This window comes from Beta vulgaris, chromosome 4, assembly GCF_026745355.1.
Source record: "Beta vulgaris subsp. vulgaris cultivar EL10 chromosome 4, EL10.2, whole genome shotgun sequence".
NCBI lineage: Eukaryota > Viridiplantae > Streptophyta > Magnoliopsida > Caryophyllales > Amaranthaceae > Beta > Beta vulgaris.
This window is the reverse complement of record NC_079205.1, coordinates 56,884,845-56,900,967: the sequence shown is the minus strand read 5'-3', so window position 1 is coordinate 56,900,967 and position 16,123 is coordinate 56,884,845. Positions and strand designations below refer to the sequence as shown.

The 16,123-nt window shown below is 36.5% G+C and overlaps 2 protein-coding genes across 2 annotated transcripts; both read right to left on the bottom strand.

The window, feature by feature from the left end:
• Positions 1–135: 135 nt before the first annotated feature.
• On the bottom strand, positions 136–4,067 carry LOC104890578 (farnesylcysteine lyase). The gene is made up of 5 exons (XM_010676117.4): positions 3,498–4,067; positions 2,374–2,547; positions 1,330–1,689; positions 1,008–1,180; positions 136–603 (listed from the first exon to the last, which is right to left on the bottom strand). The coding sequence occupies exons 1-5, from the start codon at positions 4,011–4,013 to the stop codon at positions 336–338; spliced, it is 1,491 nt and encodes a 496-aa protein (XP_010674419.2). The 5' UTR covers positions 4,014–4,067; the 3' UTR covers positions 136–335.
• A 3,729-nt stretch (positions 4,068–7,796) lies between these two features.
• On the bottom strand, positions 7,797–14,343 carry LOC104890579 (F-box protein At5g39450). Its single transcript, XM_010676119.4, has 2 exons — positions 11,596–14,343; positions 7,797–8,212 (listed from the first exon to the last, which is right to left on the bottom strand). The coding sequence occupies exons 1-2, from the start codon at positions 13,458–13,460 to the stop codon at positions 8,197–8,199; spliced, it is 1,881 nt and encodes a 626-aa protein (XP_010674421.2). The 5' UTR covers positions 13,461–14,343; the 3' UTR covers positions 7,797–8,196.
• Positions 14,344–16,123: the final 1,780 nt, after the last annotated feature.

Genomic DNA, 16,123 nt, shown 5'->3' with positions numbered 1-16,123 from the left:
CAAACTTCACTAAAAACACTTTCGGATGAGAAATTTCCTTACCCTCCCCGTTCGGAATATCTTTGCTTGTTAAACTAGGTGGCTTAACCTGCATAAGATTCCCATAGAGTAGGCACTTTTCCTTACTAACCTGTGAATAAAACAAGAAGCTTATTCTTACACCACAGTAGCAAAGACCAGTTTTGTAGCCACCACCATTATTTATACTCTTGTACATAAAAATTTCAAACATAACATCTCTGATACATGATTTTGACCCGCAATATACAAATTAGTACAATGCTACTGCTACATATGTACATTACATCGTAATCCTCCAAAATATATGCATGAGACTATAATTCCGAGCGTAGATCACTACTGCTGCAAGTGGCGCTCTTTACATTAGGTGACTTTGAATATGCTTCAGCATAAAGTCTTGACAAGATTAAACGTGCTATATTCTCACCGGAAACTGCACCCGTTTCCATTGCGCTAGCTGCACTCTCAAAGGCATTAACATAATACAAATGTGTATCATCCAATATAAAGGGTGCAAATGCCTCTGGAGCTTCATAGTGAGGATATGCGGCCCAATCGATGTGAATAGTCTCCTTCCTAATGCTGCATTGACGACGACAAAATTAATTATTAGATGACAATAATGAAGGAAAAAAACAAATAGCATCAAGTGATTCATACAGTGTGCTTGTAAAAGCTCAAACAGAACAGAGAAGATCGCCATCAAATATGTTTAGTGATGAGCAGGTAAGGAACCTAATTATGCCAATAAGGAATGGTGGTTGAAGAATCAAAGACTTGCATTGGATTTAGTTTGATATAAAAGGAAGCACCATCCGAACCCTAAGTAACAGCTAGGTCTTTTCACTACAAAACTCGAGAAGCCATGCTAGTAGTCATATATACATGGAGTCCTTGCAGTGCAGTTGCATAAACTTGATAGCAGTGTTCTAGAGCATTAGAGAGCCAGCTAAACATAAGCATAGCATGAGTAAATCAGATATTACCTGAATATTTGATCAAGCAATGCATCATCCAAAGGTTTGCGTGAAAACATCTTGTATGTCATATCTTCCTTGTGTTTCTTTAGGACAGATATACATGAAAAGGGAATGTTGGAATTCTCAAGGGTGCCAACCAGGTCTGGAATATCCCCAACTCTTGTCAAGCCAAAATATGCCTTCATCAAGTGAAAACATTGAGCAAACTTCAAATGAAGTTATTGGACAATAAAACCAACAGAAGAATACAAAAGGGAAAAAGAACCCAACAAAATTCTAATATAGCTTAGTGAAATAATAATGACAGCTAACAAAAGGAGAAACATACAGGATTCAACAAGCCCCTGATAAAAGTAGTGTGAGTGTGCTGCATCTTCCTCTCCGGAACTGATATTGGTGGGTCAAATCTAACTTTTAGTTCATCGAGTGGTGTAGCGAAAACAGTGACTTGGCAAACATAATTGTTTCCTGTAGTTGAATTAAGCTCATAATGAGTTCCGAGGTGGGAGACAGATTGTATCTCTTCATTTAGATGCAAATCAACATCTGAACTATTAATAAGTCCTGCAGCCAATTGCCAATTGCCACCTTCTATTGCCCATAACCCACCACCTGAACCTGCTAAAGATACTGCTCCTGCCAGTCCACTCATGCTGACACTTTGACCATAATTGATCCGTGTAATAACCTGCAAAATATATAGATCAGCCCCAAGTTCAGTCCTACTCACTAAAGTGGCATCTCTGTGCCTAACTGCAAAGATGCTATGAGCCTATGAGTACGTTTGTTTAAGTTCAACTTACATCAACCACTGTTAAGCTCGATTCTTCCTAAGCTCTTATATCATTATTGCTCAGTCTCACTTTCAAAGGTCACTTTGTACAAGGCTGTCCCAAAAAATATTGACCACTTCCCTTCAACAGCAAAGGCTGGTTCCCCCTCTTTCACTATAATTTCTTTGATGTTACCTATTACCTTAGTACCTCTATTTAGGAGAGGGACATTTACATGCAGACAGCCCTAGCCTAGCCATACAAATGTGTAAGGGTAACACCTGTTCAATGTCTTATTAAGTGGGGGATGTGTCGAGTAGCAAAGCTGGCTGGGGATTTACTGAACTGGAATAAAGAAACTTTTGGCAATATTTTTCATCAAGTGCAAAAACTAAATTTGGTACATATCAACCATGAAATGACAAGAAAAACGTAGCTGATATAGGGTGAAGAGCAACTGGATATAATCAACTAAAGGTTAATCATTGATAGTCAGAAATAACATTAAAGAAACTTATTGCACATGCTTAGTAACCAGACGCAATTGTACACCAAGATCATAAGCAAATTAAATTTGAAAAATTGTCAACGATTGTTACCGTGACAAGCTCTTTTATAAGAAGAGGGGACAAGCCGGCATCAAGTAATTCATCTTCCAATGTCCGACGGGTGAGATTATATAAACCTGACCATTTGAGCATGTCCTCCACACCATTAAAGACAGGCCTTGTATCAAAGCCCTCATAGTAATTCAGGAAATTACCTAGCATAGCCTGCAATAAAAAGCTATATCAACTATTGTTATTTTCATCATAAAAACCACTACCACCCCCAGAAACAAATTCATTGAGAAGTAGCAAAAAACAAAATGTTGATCAAGCAGTGAAGAAACCATATAAACAAAAATTGGCAATATTCACCATGAAAAGACTAACAATTAGACTAGCCGAAATTAGAATTAAATTTAATGGCATTCCAATTTTTAGCTTTCACCTATCCATATGACACACCGCGCAACATCCAAGAGGATCCCTATCCCAAGCGATCCGTCATTAACAGACTAAATAATTCTAGCTTGCTCAAAACCTCAAGCCCTCAACCAATGATTAACAAAAACCTGCTTTGGTACTTAGCACAAACTGTCTTGATTGATGCCAATTCTAGTTGTTTTAACTTAATAGTCACCCAAACTGCACATAGACCATGAACCTAGTAACCGTTAAAGGCTTCAACCATATGATCTGAATGGAACGGAAGCGTAGGAAGAGTGATGAATACATCTTCCCTTGTTTAGCTATGATATGATGGAAGGAAAATGAACAAATCCAAATCCTTCCAAAATTGTAAAGATTCAGAGGGGGAATCTCACCCCACATCTCCCTTCTTCTACCCTCTTATACAAATCATAAAATGCATATAACACCTCCCAAATTCGAGTTTTCTCGTTAGCTTCATAGTGCTGGCAAATTCAACATAATGATCACTATTCACTAGGCCATTCATTCACATAAATCCCATGTATTTTTCCAGGCAACAGAATAAAAACAACACCAACAACAAAGCCTTAGTCCTGACATGATTCGGGTCGGCTAACACAAACCGTCATAAGACATCGTTTCCTATACTTGCATAGCTCAAATTAAGTATAAATCTACCTCCATTTGCAAAAACAATCAAAATCATCTCATTCAATCTAGAGAGAGGGATAAAAAAAGTATGATACCTCAACAAAATTCTGCATTCTGAGCAAAGAAAACCCATACCTCCAAAAAATCTTAACCGAATTAACCAAAGAAATAACCTTATTAACAAACGAAAACCCCCAATTCGAACTTCTTAACGTCTTCAACACGAACTGATTCCCATCCCAAACCCCTAAAGAATCACAATCATCATCATCATTCGAAAATCTCTTCTTCAAGTGAAGAAATTCGGTGAAATTTGACGTGTGGTAATTTTTAGGGTGGAGAATCGAAGCACCAGCTTCGAATGTTTCGTTAGCAATGGTGATAGTAGCCATACGACCTCCGACGACGGAGTTACGATCGAATATGCGAATTGTAGAGATCGGCGAGGGTTTTTCCGGCGAGTATTTGCGGAGGAAATGAGCGACAGATGCGCCGGAGATTCCACTTCCGATGATGCAGACGGAGGCGGAGGGTGGTGGGGAGGAGAGAGAGTGGGAGGGAAGGAGGAGAAGAGAGAGAAGACATTGTAGAAGAAATTGTGGTGCTCTCATGGTGGAATATACAGAATACTGGGTAGTAGAAGATGAAGAAGACTAGGAGTTTATTAATTTGATGGGTAAGGTGTTACTCCCTAGGGTGTTTGGTATGGAAAACGTAAACGGAATGGAAAGGATTTGGATAAGGAGGGGAAATGAAAATAATAACCGTTACCTTTAATTGTTGTTTGGTATCTTAGAGGGTGTTTGATATGGAAAACGTAAACGGAATGGAAAGGATTTGGATAAGGAGGGGAAATGTGAAAGTATTGGGTCAAACCATCTGACCAAATGCATATTGTCAGACGGGCTGAACCCAGTACTTTGAATTTGTTGAAACAAATTTAAAACCCAAAAATTTCCACTTTCACTTCCTCCTGAATTTCACAGGTTCTGCAAATGCCCTATTTCTCTCTCCCCTATTCATCTTCACCATCTTCAAAAATTCTGCAACTACTTTCACCGGAAAAGGTGGCGAACTCGGAGCAGGCGAATTTGTCTTAATGAAAGCGCACGTTAATGGCAAGAACAACTCCAATTACCAAGATCTCTTCACCGGAAAAGCTGCTGTTGTTTGGTTTCTTTGGCATCTTCTTTTTCTGTTTTTTGATAATTTCAAGATCTCTTCTCATTGCTGGGTTAGAATAGTTCACAATACATTACCAATTACAAAATTACAATCAGTACTCTAATCCCTACATTCATATCAGATACCATGGAAAAAACTCTAACCCAGTACATCAAAGAGGAGAAAAGAAGACTAGAGCCACGCCAAAAAATCAGATCTTCTTTGGCATCTTCTTCACATTTATTCTTTCAGTTGGTATTTTCCATTTTCAGTTGGACTATTTTTCATTTTCAGTTGGACTATTTTCCATTTTCAGTTGGACTTTGTTTTGTTTCAGTTGGACTTTGTTTTGTTTCAGTTGGACTTCGTTTCGTAATATGTATACCAACTGAAACAAATAATGGACCAACTGAAACAAAAAATGGACCAACTGAAAGAAATAATGGGCCAATTGAAAGAAATAATGGACTAACTGAAAAAAATGAAGACTACCTGAAAAAAAATGAAGACCACCTGAAAAAAAATGAAGACTACCTGAAAAAAAAATGAAGACTACCTGAAACTGAAGTGAAGTGGTCCGACGGGCTGATTGTGTCGGACGAGTCCGACACAATACGAACTCATGAAAATAATAACTGTTACCTTTAATTGTTGTTTGGTATCTTAGAGGGTGTTTGGTGTGGAAAACGTAAACGGAATGGAAAGGATTTGGATAAGGAGGGGAAATGAAAATAATAACCGTTACCTTTAATTGTTGTTTGGTATCTTAGAGGGTGTTTGGTATGGAAAACGTAAACGGAATGGAAATGATTTGGATAAGGAGGGGAAATGAAAATAATAATTGTTACCTTTAATTGTTGTTTGGTATCTTAGAGGGTGTTTGGTATGGAAAACGTAAACGGAATGGAAAGGATATGGATAAGGACGGGAAATGAAAATAATAATCGTTACCTTTAATTGTTGTTTGGTATCTTAGAGGGTGTTTGGTATGGAAGACGTAAACGGAATGGAAAGGATTTGGATAAGGAGGGGAAATGGAAATAGTAACCGTTACCTTTAATTGTTGTTTGGTATCCTAGTAGAATGGAAACAATTGAGAGGATTATGATTGAGGAAGGAAACATGATTTGTTTCCACTAGTTTGATAAGGGTAACAAATGGGGGGATTATGTTTCCCCTTGGAAACGGTATTTGTTACTTAACACTCATACCAAACAATTAGAAATGGAAACACTTATTTGAACCCGTTTCCTACATCAAAATTTTCCATACCAAACACCCTCTTAGAGGGTGTTTGGTATGGAAAACGTAAACGGAATGGAAAGGATTTGGATAAGTCCCAAAATATAATTCTCATTTCATTTTGTACAATCTCCAAGATGTATTTTTGACCTACGATATTTTCTATTTCTTATTAGAAAAAAATATAAAAATTTGATATTATAAATTTGAAAAATGATATATGTAGTCCTTAGGGCTATGTATAAGAAGCTTAAAATAGAAATAAAAATTTGAATCAAGCATTAATTACCTCAAATGATGTGAAATTTTGTCTTGAATTCATAAATTGTTTCCATTTTAAGACATGTATTTAATGCTGGTCTAAGTTTTTAAAATTTGACTCTCAAAATAGAAATGCGAACTATATTTTGGGACGGAGGGAGTAGTATTTAAACGGTGATTTTTTGCGCTATTGCTAAATAAGATTGTGTTCTTTTTGAATGAACTGAGTTGAATTTGTCTTATTTTGTTCGAATTGAACTGAATTGTATTAAATTGTAAGAAAAAACTTATTGAACAACTGAGTGAATTTATCAACTAATTTTAACTCTATTTTCTCGCTATTATATAATAAAAAAAATAGTCAAATGTGATCTTATTTACGGAATCTTATTAGATTTGTTTGAATATAGTCATTCAATATATCAACTTTTTATATTTTGTGCTTTTGCGCAATTAAAGATTACAATGATCAGACAAGCGCATTGGGTTATGCAGAAAAGTAAATGGAATGTTTATTTATTTAGGATCGGAGGAAGTATTTTTGTTGTACGAGACAAAAGCACATATTTTTCTTTGACCATATTTTAATCAATAGTTCCTTTGTTATGATAGTTGTCGATTTGTCGTACATGATTTTTCGTGTCTCTAATGTACTATTATAACTATTAATATTTTTGATTACGTAATAGTAAAACAATAAATTTTGATGTATTAAGACTATATTGATATGAATTTAACAATGATTGAGTCATAAGAAGTTAATATTTATAATGGTGAGAAACACGATCAAAGATATATAAGTTTGGCTGTAAATGTAAAATTAGATAAATATTTGACGATAGAAGCAGTACTATATAGAAACATATGTTATGGCAGCATTTTGAGTATCTCTCCAACTTGGAGTTCCTCCCTAAGAAGCAAAGGCTACAGTTGCTGCCGAATCTTCTAATGGTACATGGACAACTGTATGGACCGACTTACTTATTAGTCTTGATCGTTACAAAGGATTACCAAATACCCTCGAGTTTTCAGAAAATTCACGAGCTACTTCCCCAACTTTTCAAAATACATGGAGTACCCCTAAGTTTCATAATAATGCACCCAAATCCCTTAATGACTAACAGCGTTAACTGTCGTTAGTCATTAACCCTAATTTTCTTTTTAAAACCCTAATTAACCCCTAACCCTAACATTACCCCTAACCCTAACCCTAAAACTAAACCTAAACCATAAACCTAACACTAACCCCCTCCCACAACCCCAACAGCCCCCCATCCCCCACCCCCACTCCCCGTCGAATCTCCATTTTCCTAAGGTAGATTGGTGGTACAAAGTGTCGACATAGATATGAAAGACACGGAGAGCGCACAGAGAAATGAGGAAAATAGGATGGGAAAATGAAAAAAGGGTTTAAAAATGTCAAATGATATTACGTGACATTAGAAAAACTAAAAAAAAAAAAGCGTCAATGTCGGAAACTAGAATAAGATAGTTGTCAACAAAAAATGGTAAATATAAGATAGTTTTGGACAACAAATTTTTTATAAGGTAGTTTGTCGCAAAAACTTGAAAGTTAAAAGTAATTTGGAACAATAAATCTAACATTAAATGACAAGTTCAATGATAAATCTCAATTGATAAATTTTTCCACAAACAATGTTGCATTTACGATTAGACCATATAATTTATGGCCCCCACAAAAAAAAGCATCAATGGAGAGGGAAATATGGACAAAAACATGAAGTATTGTCTCTTTCTTTCTGACTAGAACAAAATATAACTTGTCCTCAACTCAAGTACCAGAATTACAGTCCTTTATAAGAGCAGGAGAAGTACGGAAGTGAAAATTTACCTCAACTCCATTATGTACTACTCTATGCTAAAATATTTGATTTCATCATACATAACTATAAGTACCTAAGCATTATTGATTATACTTATGTATACACTTCATTTCTGTATAAAAATCATATTATTTTTGAAGGATTTGTGACAATTACGAGAAGAAGCATCGATGAGTCGATGGTTGCCAAGGCTTCAATGCTTCCAAATGCAACCTTATCGATCCGTTTGAACCAAACCAATAGCCGTAGAACTGATTTTTCTGTACATAGACTTCAACACATCCTATATATGGTTTTTCCTGTGGGTAAAAGAAAACAAGGGACAATCATTAAACTCATGGGATTACAGATAATGTGGAAGATGCCAAGTTACATACCAATAACAGATATAATCGCAATTGTAGCATCAAATGAGAAGTAAAAACGAGAAGGTGCAAACCAATCACATATACAAGGAGTCAAGGGGATTTAGCAAAGTGAGAAACTTCACACCACAAGATTCAGACTGCACGAAAAAGAAGATCATACTCTACATGTCAAACAAATAGATGCTTTTGGGGGGGGGGGGGTATACCCATCAGCCAACTGTAGTGTATTCTTCACCCAAATTTCAGTTATCTGAAATAATCTAAACTTATTTGAACTATGGATGGGCCTTTATTTAGCCTTGGGTTGAGCTTGATAGCGCTAACATGAACTTATCGGCCCTAAATTGAACTTCTCACTCAAACTAATTTGAATTTTGAACTGAAGTAAAGGAGGAGAACGTAGCCTAATATTGGATAATGATGGAAGTTAACACATCTGATATGCCAAATTTTTAAAGATATATGAAGGTCCTAACATTAGTAGATTTGACAAGTCCATCCTTGTCGAAGACTCATACTTTGGGACTTTCTTTGGTTAACCTATAAACCAGCATAACCTCCAAATAGCACACAATCTAGAGCATCAAAATTTCATGACGGGTTCAATCTGTTTCCACTATTGCAGACATGGATGCATGAAAGCAAAAAAGGAGGTATATGATTCTGCAACTATTACACTTCAAATCTTTTTTTAGAGTGGCAAATTAGTGAATTACACAAGCAGGCAGGCATAATAGAGGTATATGCTTCTGCAGTAATACCATTCATCAAAGTGGCTGGTCATACACAATTTTTACGATTTCTTCGAAAAGATTCAGACAGGACACCATTGTAAATTACAGCATTATAAAGGACCTATAGGAATATTCCAACTACCATCCTTCTGATTTCAGATCTATGTACTTCCAACTTGGCATTTTTGCTTTCTCGCCTGTTTGACATGGCACAACAAGAACATGTGCATAACCAACATTGGACATTGCAATCAGAAACTTTATGCCACTATAAGGTATACAGCATCCACAAGTAAAATAAGGAAAGAGGGTGCAGCAACAGGACAGCGGCTTAGGAGAGTGCAAACTACTTACAAGGAGCAAATATACTATTCAAGGCTTCAGGGAAGATGCAGAGGCGACCCCCTCCTTGCTCTCCCTCTCTCTCTCCTCAGCAATCAGCACCTCAGATCCAGAAATCTGGATCTTTGGATAGAGTGATATTTTATGTGTGGACCCAATAGCCCTCTAAAAAAAACTTGCAAACAAACTGACTTGTTTTGTTGGGATTTGGGTATGTTTCCCTAATAAGGTTAGTTTCATGTTTCTATATTTGGATCACTATTGACAAAGATTAGGAAAAAAAGTTACAACATGTGTCCATGTCTCCAAACCCCTATTTGATATTAGGACAATGTCCCCATAACCTAAATGTCGCACTATGGCAAACTTGATACTCCTATACAGAAACGCATCCAACCCAGGTCTAGGCGGCAGCTTCTGATATATTTGATTAAGCAACCCCCCCCCCCCAAAAAAAAAAAAAAAAAAAAAAAAAAAAAAAAAATATCTCTGCTTTGATGCTTTGACAAATAATCCCGTGATCAACATCCTGTGATGACAACTCAAAACTACTAGATTGGGCATCAGACAGACCATTCGCATTCTCTATTTCCATCTTCCTCCCCACCCCCAAAACTCCTAAAACCAATTCTACTCACTCCCCTTCAGAGCACGCTGAATCTATTGTTCGCAAGTGTGAATAGAAACACACCTGACATGCATAACATGCAACTGCACCCAGGCCCTTCATTAGTCAAGAAAAATTGCCAGTTATTCAGCTAAAAGTCAATAAATTCAGAATGGGGAGAGGTAGAGTGAAGTACCTAGAAACCCAGGAACTGGTGGCAATATCTCCTTTTAACCAAGGTTCCAAAAGACAGTGCTGGCATTAGACCAACCAACTATATTAAACCACCTTGTATTCCTCTAGTACATAAATGCCATCCAAAAATTCAAATTTCTCATTAACAAAATAAACTTGTCACTTCCATGCGAAATATCGATCATCCATATTTCTTCATACCACCAAACTAGGTTCAACCACTCAAGCACCACAGTCTTGTAAAAGCTTTAAAATGTAACAGTTCTTTCACATGAATATCTCATCCAATATTATTATTTACAAAACTCTATACCACAACTTTGACTAACCAACGTCATCTTTAAATCTGATGCCTGTCTCTTAATCTGTCTGTATCATCCATATTGCTTCAGACCACCAAACTAGGTTCAACCACTCAAGCACCACAGTCTTGAAAAAAGATGCTTAAAAATGTAACAGTTCCTTCACATAAATATCTCATCCAATATTATTATTTACAAACCTCTATACCACAACTTTGACTAACCAACGTCATTTTTCAATCTGATGCCTGTCTCTTACTCTGTCTGTATCATGACCCACTAAAAAAAGATGGGAATATTGGTTCCTATTAGAGATTTTACAAACCTAAAACAAGAATACTTACCAGGAATTATATCATTAATTGCGTTATTTGAAACAAGGTCCAAACATCTGATGAAACCATGTTTGCTAATTTATTTGTCCAAAAGTTTGATGGAACATAGCTACTGACGAGAAATGGTGAGCAATATACACCAAAATGTAAAAGAAAACACACAAACACCCACAGGGCATAAGACTATTTTTCGACTCTTCTTTTGCATAGAGACAGCGAAACTTGATAAATTCTACATTAATGTGTCATTTCCAACATATTATATTCACAATTGATTCTTTCAGTGACTTCATATAAAGCACCTTAGATAAAGGGCAACAAAACAACCACTGGAAAGTAAAAACAGAGGTCACTAGGAAAAATTATACCAAGAAAAACAAAAGCTATGAGTTTCCAGAAACAGTGTATCTTATGAGTTACTAGTACACATAAATTCTATTAGCTTATGTACTTATTAGCCAGTGTTTTCCTGCAAAAAAGCAACAACAATATACTATGTTCATCATAGAGCAGAACTTATACACTTACAGCATGTAAATATGGATTTTTTTTACTTTAACCACCTTATATAGTCAACTCTTTCATATAACTACCTTATAAACACTTTTTTTTTAAATAACCGTCTCATATGATTGTTATTTTTCCTCGCAAAAGCCGTCAATTGGTGATAATCTAAAACAAAAAAGTCATATAAGGTGGTTATGTATCAAAAGGTGTTTATAAGGTGGTTATTTAGAAAAAAGTCAACTTTCTAAGGGGGTTAGAGTCAAATAATACAGTAACTAATAATGAGGCATACCTTGGTGAAGTTAAAGAAGTTGTCGTGTTGGCAAATCCCGCAAACACATTTGAATAGGACTTCGTTAGATATGAAAAGTTAGTGATTGGCGGAAGAGCGGGTACCCTTTCACCTTTCTTCAGAAGGTCTCCCAAATCAAGCCTTTGCAAGGTCAGAACAGCCCTGGTTTCTTTCCACAGAAAAGCAAGCATTCCATCTTGGAGAACAAAAAGTGAACCAGGCTTTGAGCCAGGATATCTAAAACCATAACCATTAGCAATACCTTCACCAGGAAAAGATTGCTTGACAGTAAGAGGGAGTGGATCTGCACCAGATTCCCAAGGGAATGGCTCATTTGAAGACTCGTTAATATTTACAATGAACATAGCTGAACCATTTGGATGCAAAACATAATGGGTGCCTTCCAAAATCTTGGTGCCAATGAGTAACTTTTGCCCTGGTGACTCCTCGTAATAGGAGAGAACAAGAAAAAATAATGCCTTTCCTGGCTTGTCTTCAGTAGGCTTTCCTGGGGGCCAGTCAAAAGTTCCTCCCCACACACCAGCATAGTCTTGATCACCTGAGGCTACTTGAACAGGCAACTTGTACAAAGCAAATCGACTATCATGCATATTTGGCCATGCTCGATATGACGACAACTTCATGGTTGACGCATGTAATGTCAATCCTATGGTATCTCCCGAACTCAGGAAATCGTGAAGTTGAGCATGCTTATTCTCGCTGCTAGTGGAACTATTCTTCCTAACTCCATGGCCACTGTTTGTTAAGCTAGATCTCCTAAGCATCTGGCGAGTATAATCTCTGACATAGTCACCAAGTGTTTTCTTCCTTGCACACTGTGTGCGAGTTTCATCTCCACTAAGAGAATTACGAAAGCCGCTTGAACGATCTAGCATCTTCTTTATCTCACTCAGATCTATCTGGTTTGGGAGACAAGGTAGTTCATGACTAGCTGTCCAATCAATGTACTCCCTGCCAAGCCTATGCATTTTGGTTAGCATAGCTTGACGTTCAGTTAAGTGCACGACATCTTTCTGAAAATTATCTTCAGCACTCCTCAAACAAGGAAACAGAGGCGCGGAAACTGAATCGGGAACTTGCATGCGTACTTGGCTAGTAACAATGTCAAGTAATTTTCTCCGATCTCCAAATGACAGCTTGCTGAAAGGCACTGTTTGCACACTTGGTTCAGCAAACCTATGTGATTTTGAAATCCGACTGTCTGGTATATAGACCTTCCTACCCACTTCCTCGTCTGAATGGTGCTCAAAGCTTTTACTATGCAACAAGTTGCTTCTCTTTCTCCCTTTTATAGGCTCAACTTCAAGCAGCAACACATTACAAGTCTTATCAATTGACTTGACTGAACCAGGGTAGATATAATCATGATCCTTATCTCTTCCATGTAATATAAACATGCTTACCCCATTATCATCACCAATCACCTCAAACACAGGTGCCCAAAGAATAGGACCATCCTCTATACCTAAAGGACCTACCTCTTGAGGAATAATTCGGCAACCAACCACTGAAACAAAACCAGGCATGACATAAACAACATTGCCAAGCTCTGGGTTCTGGTGAACCCAAATTCCGAACAATGGCTTCACGTTGATAAGAAACCTACAAAGGGCCTTATATGATAAAACTGCCTTTCGCCACTCAACAAGTTCTTTGGGAGAAACCACCTCTACCATCTCACATTGAGTAAGCCAAATCTTATCTGAGGCAGCAAGCGAATTAAGACTCCTACAACACAGGCCAAGATTGCAAATGTCCCGTGATGAAAGAGACTTTCCGATGATAGCAAGAATATCATCTGGCAAATCCACTAGCAAGCTAGAACCACAAGCTTCAGTTGACATAACAGTTTGCTAATGAGCCAACACCGAAAACTCGGATTTTCTAGCTATCACCTGAATTCTTTAATTCAGTCTACCACTAGTACCCAAAACTCCACCAATGACCAAAACTTTATCAACCAACAAATAAGCAGAGGAACATCTCAGCCCCACTATCTCAATAAAATGCCCATCCAGAATTCCCCTTTTCTTAACTAAAAAGGCACATAAATCGATTACCCATCAATAAATTTCCCTTTCCTTCACTCAAAGAGCATATAAAAAAATTGCTCTAACCTAAGAATGAAACGGGTTTTTCCCAATTTGGCCAATTTTTGCATCAATAGGAATAGATTAGGCACTAATTAACTATGTATAGTAACATTTCAAGGAGGGTTTTTCCAAGAATCAATCAATCAAATCCAAAACAAACGAAGAAAGAAAAAAGCCAATTGAAAACTGGATTTACCTGGAGAACTCCATCCTTCAGCACCCACAAAAAAAATTGCAACTTTGGCTCAAATATACAATCTTTCAATCAAAAATTTCATGGAAAAAACGGGGGTAATAGATGAATATATAGAGCGATAGAGTAAAAGAAAGAGACTTTTACACCCTACAAAAAAACGCACCCCATGAAATTTGGGAGGAACAAAATGTGTGAAGTGAAGAATGAAGTAATTGAAACGTAAACTTACACATTAACATTACATTAAATTTATTTTCTTGAGGTACTATTCCAAATGAAGAAGATGGAATAGTCAGCAGAAATTTCTCCACTATGAGATCAAATTCACTTTTTTAGCCTTGGAATGGTCATCCTTCCTTTTCTTGGAAAAATCCTCTCTTTTCTCAGACCATTTTTCTTCTTTTTATTTTTTGTGAGTGAGACTGACTGGTGTGAGCCAGCCAATGTGGAAATTTGGGAGCTTGAGCTAGAAGACTAGTTAAGTGGGACCTCTAAGAGTCTGTTCTCCCCAACTTATTTTCAGTTCAGATTAGCTCTTGAGAATACTTTTACACTCACACATTACTATTCATTTCAGTTCCGTTCAATTCAGTTCAGTTGTTTTATGCCGAAAAGAACAGGCCCTAAGAAAGGTGGGTCCATGACACCTAGCCTACTAGGCTACTACCATCAAAGGTTAAGGTAAAGGGGAAAGAGATTCCAAATGTGTCATTGTTTTTTTCCTTAGCTATGGATATGGACATGCTCACTCCAATCATTCTTGGTGTTATGGAATATTTGGGGGGAGCTGGTGAGTACATGGGGTTTGTGGGGTAAAGTGAATAATCAATTGATAATTCAATAGATTTTTGAGGAATATTGGGTTCAATAATTGTGATTATTGTTATATCAAAATAATTTGGTGGAGAAAATGTCGTGCAATATTAGTTTTTATACATTTTGTTTTAATTAGTGGCTTTTCAAAAAAAAAAAAAGGTTTAAGGGTTCTTTTGAAAAATAGTTCAGCTTTTGTATTATGCTCTTATACTTTTACGATTCTTAAAAATAGTTCAGCTTTTGTATTATGCTCTTATACTTTTACGATTCTTACGTTTGACTTCAATTTTTTTCCAGTACGTGTAGACTTACCTTTTTTAACGTATTGTCGCTTGCCATTAGAAAACGATATCAATTTCGTTTGCAGTTCATAATCTAATGGATATAGTTTAACTTAGGCTTGTTCTTTAAACAACTAAACTAAATTGAAATGAACTGAATTGAATTGAATTGGACTGAATTGAATTGAATTGAACTGAACTGAATTGAATTGAACTGAACTGAACTGAATTGAACGGAAATGAGTAGTGATATGTGAGAGTAAAAGTATTGTTTAAAGCTGAATTTAACTGAACTAAACTGAATTGAATTGAACTGAACATAAGCTGGGGAGACCCTTATATAGTTATATGTAATGATGATGTAGTTGTTATAGAGTAAATTTGAAAGTTAAACTATGTTAACGTGTAGAAAACAAATTGAGTACGGTATGTCGTACATCGTAGTACCTGAAAAAAACACGAATGTGTAACGTTAACAAAAATAAATTAAATGCATAAGTAGTCAATCCCAACTCAAATAGGATCACGCCCTTACGGGTAGGGATGCACATGTGTTAGGTCCCGAAAACCCCTGACTCAGACCCTGCATTTTTTTGGACTCGGGCACTAAAGGTTTAGGAAAGTTGGACCCTAACCTTTATGGTCCTGGACCCATGTCAATCCATAGACACGAGAAAATCATGTAATATCAAATAATGTTCAACAAGTGGTTATGCATGAACTAGTTAGATTGTGTTTATGCTAATGTACAAAGATTTGTTATATAAGAAAGACTATTAGTCTCTTTAAGATTTTTGAGATTTTATATGCTTCATTTGTTTCGTAAAGATTACAATATTTTACGTACGTATATGCTAACGGGTCGCTTCAATCATTAATATATTCGCAAATTATTAGAATAAGCGGTTTAGTTTTAACATAAAATTGGACAAATTCAAACCTAATTCTCTCAATTAACAAGCCCATTTAATGTCATTATGACCTAATACTATCCCTCGACTCTTGCACCAACCTAGTCGATTTTCCCCTTTTTTTTCCTTTGAATCTCAAACTATATCACGCAAATTTTAAAAATAACCCAACAGTCTTGCCGAGTTGATTAGACTAGTCAATACACAGAC

Excerpts from the sequence above, each read along its gene's own strand:
- LOC104890579 (XM_010676119.4), bottom strand. The coding sequence starts at position 13,460 with ATGTCAACTGAAGCTTGTGGTTCTAGCTTGCTAGTGGATTTGCCAGAT.
- LOC104890578 (XM_010676117.4), bottom strand. The coding sequence starts at position 4,013 with ATGAGAGCACCACAATTTCTTCTACAATGTCTTCTCTCTCTTCTCCTC. Across the intron at positions 1,690-2,373 it reads TTATAAAAGAGCTTGTCACG|GTTATTACACGGATCAATTA; the intron begins GTAACAATCGTT and ends TATATTTTGCAG. Across the intron at positions 604-1,007 it reads TTGCTTGATCAAATATTCAG|CATTAGGAAGGAGACTATTC; the intron begins GTAATATCTGAT and ends TCGTCAATGCAG.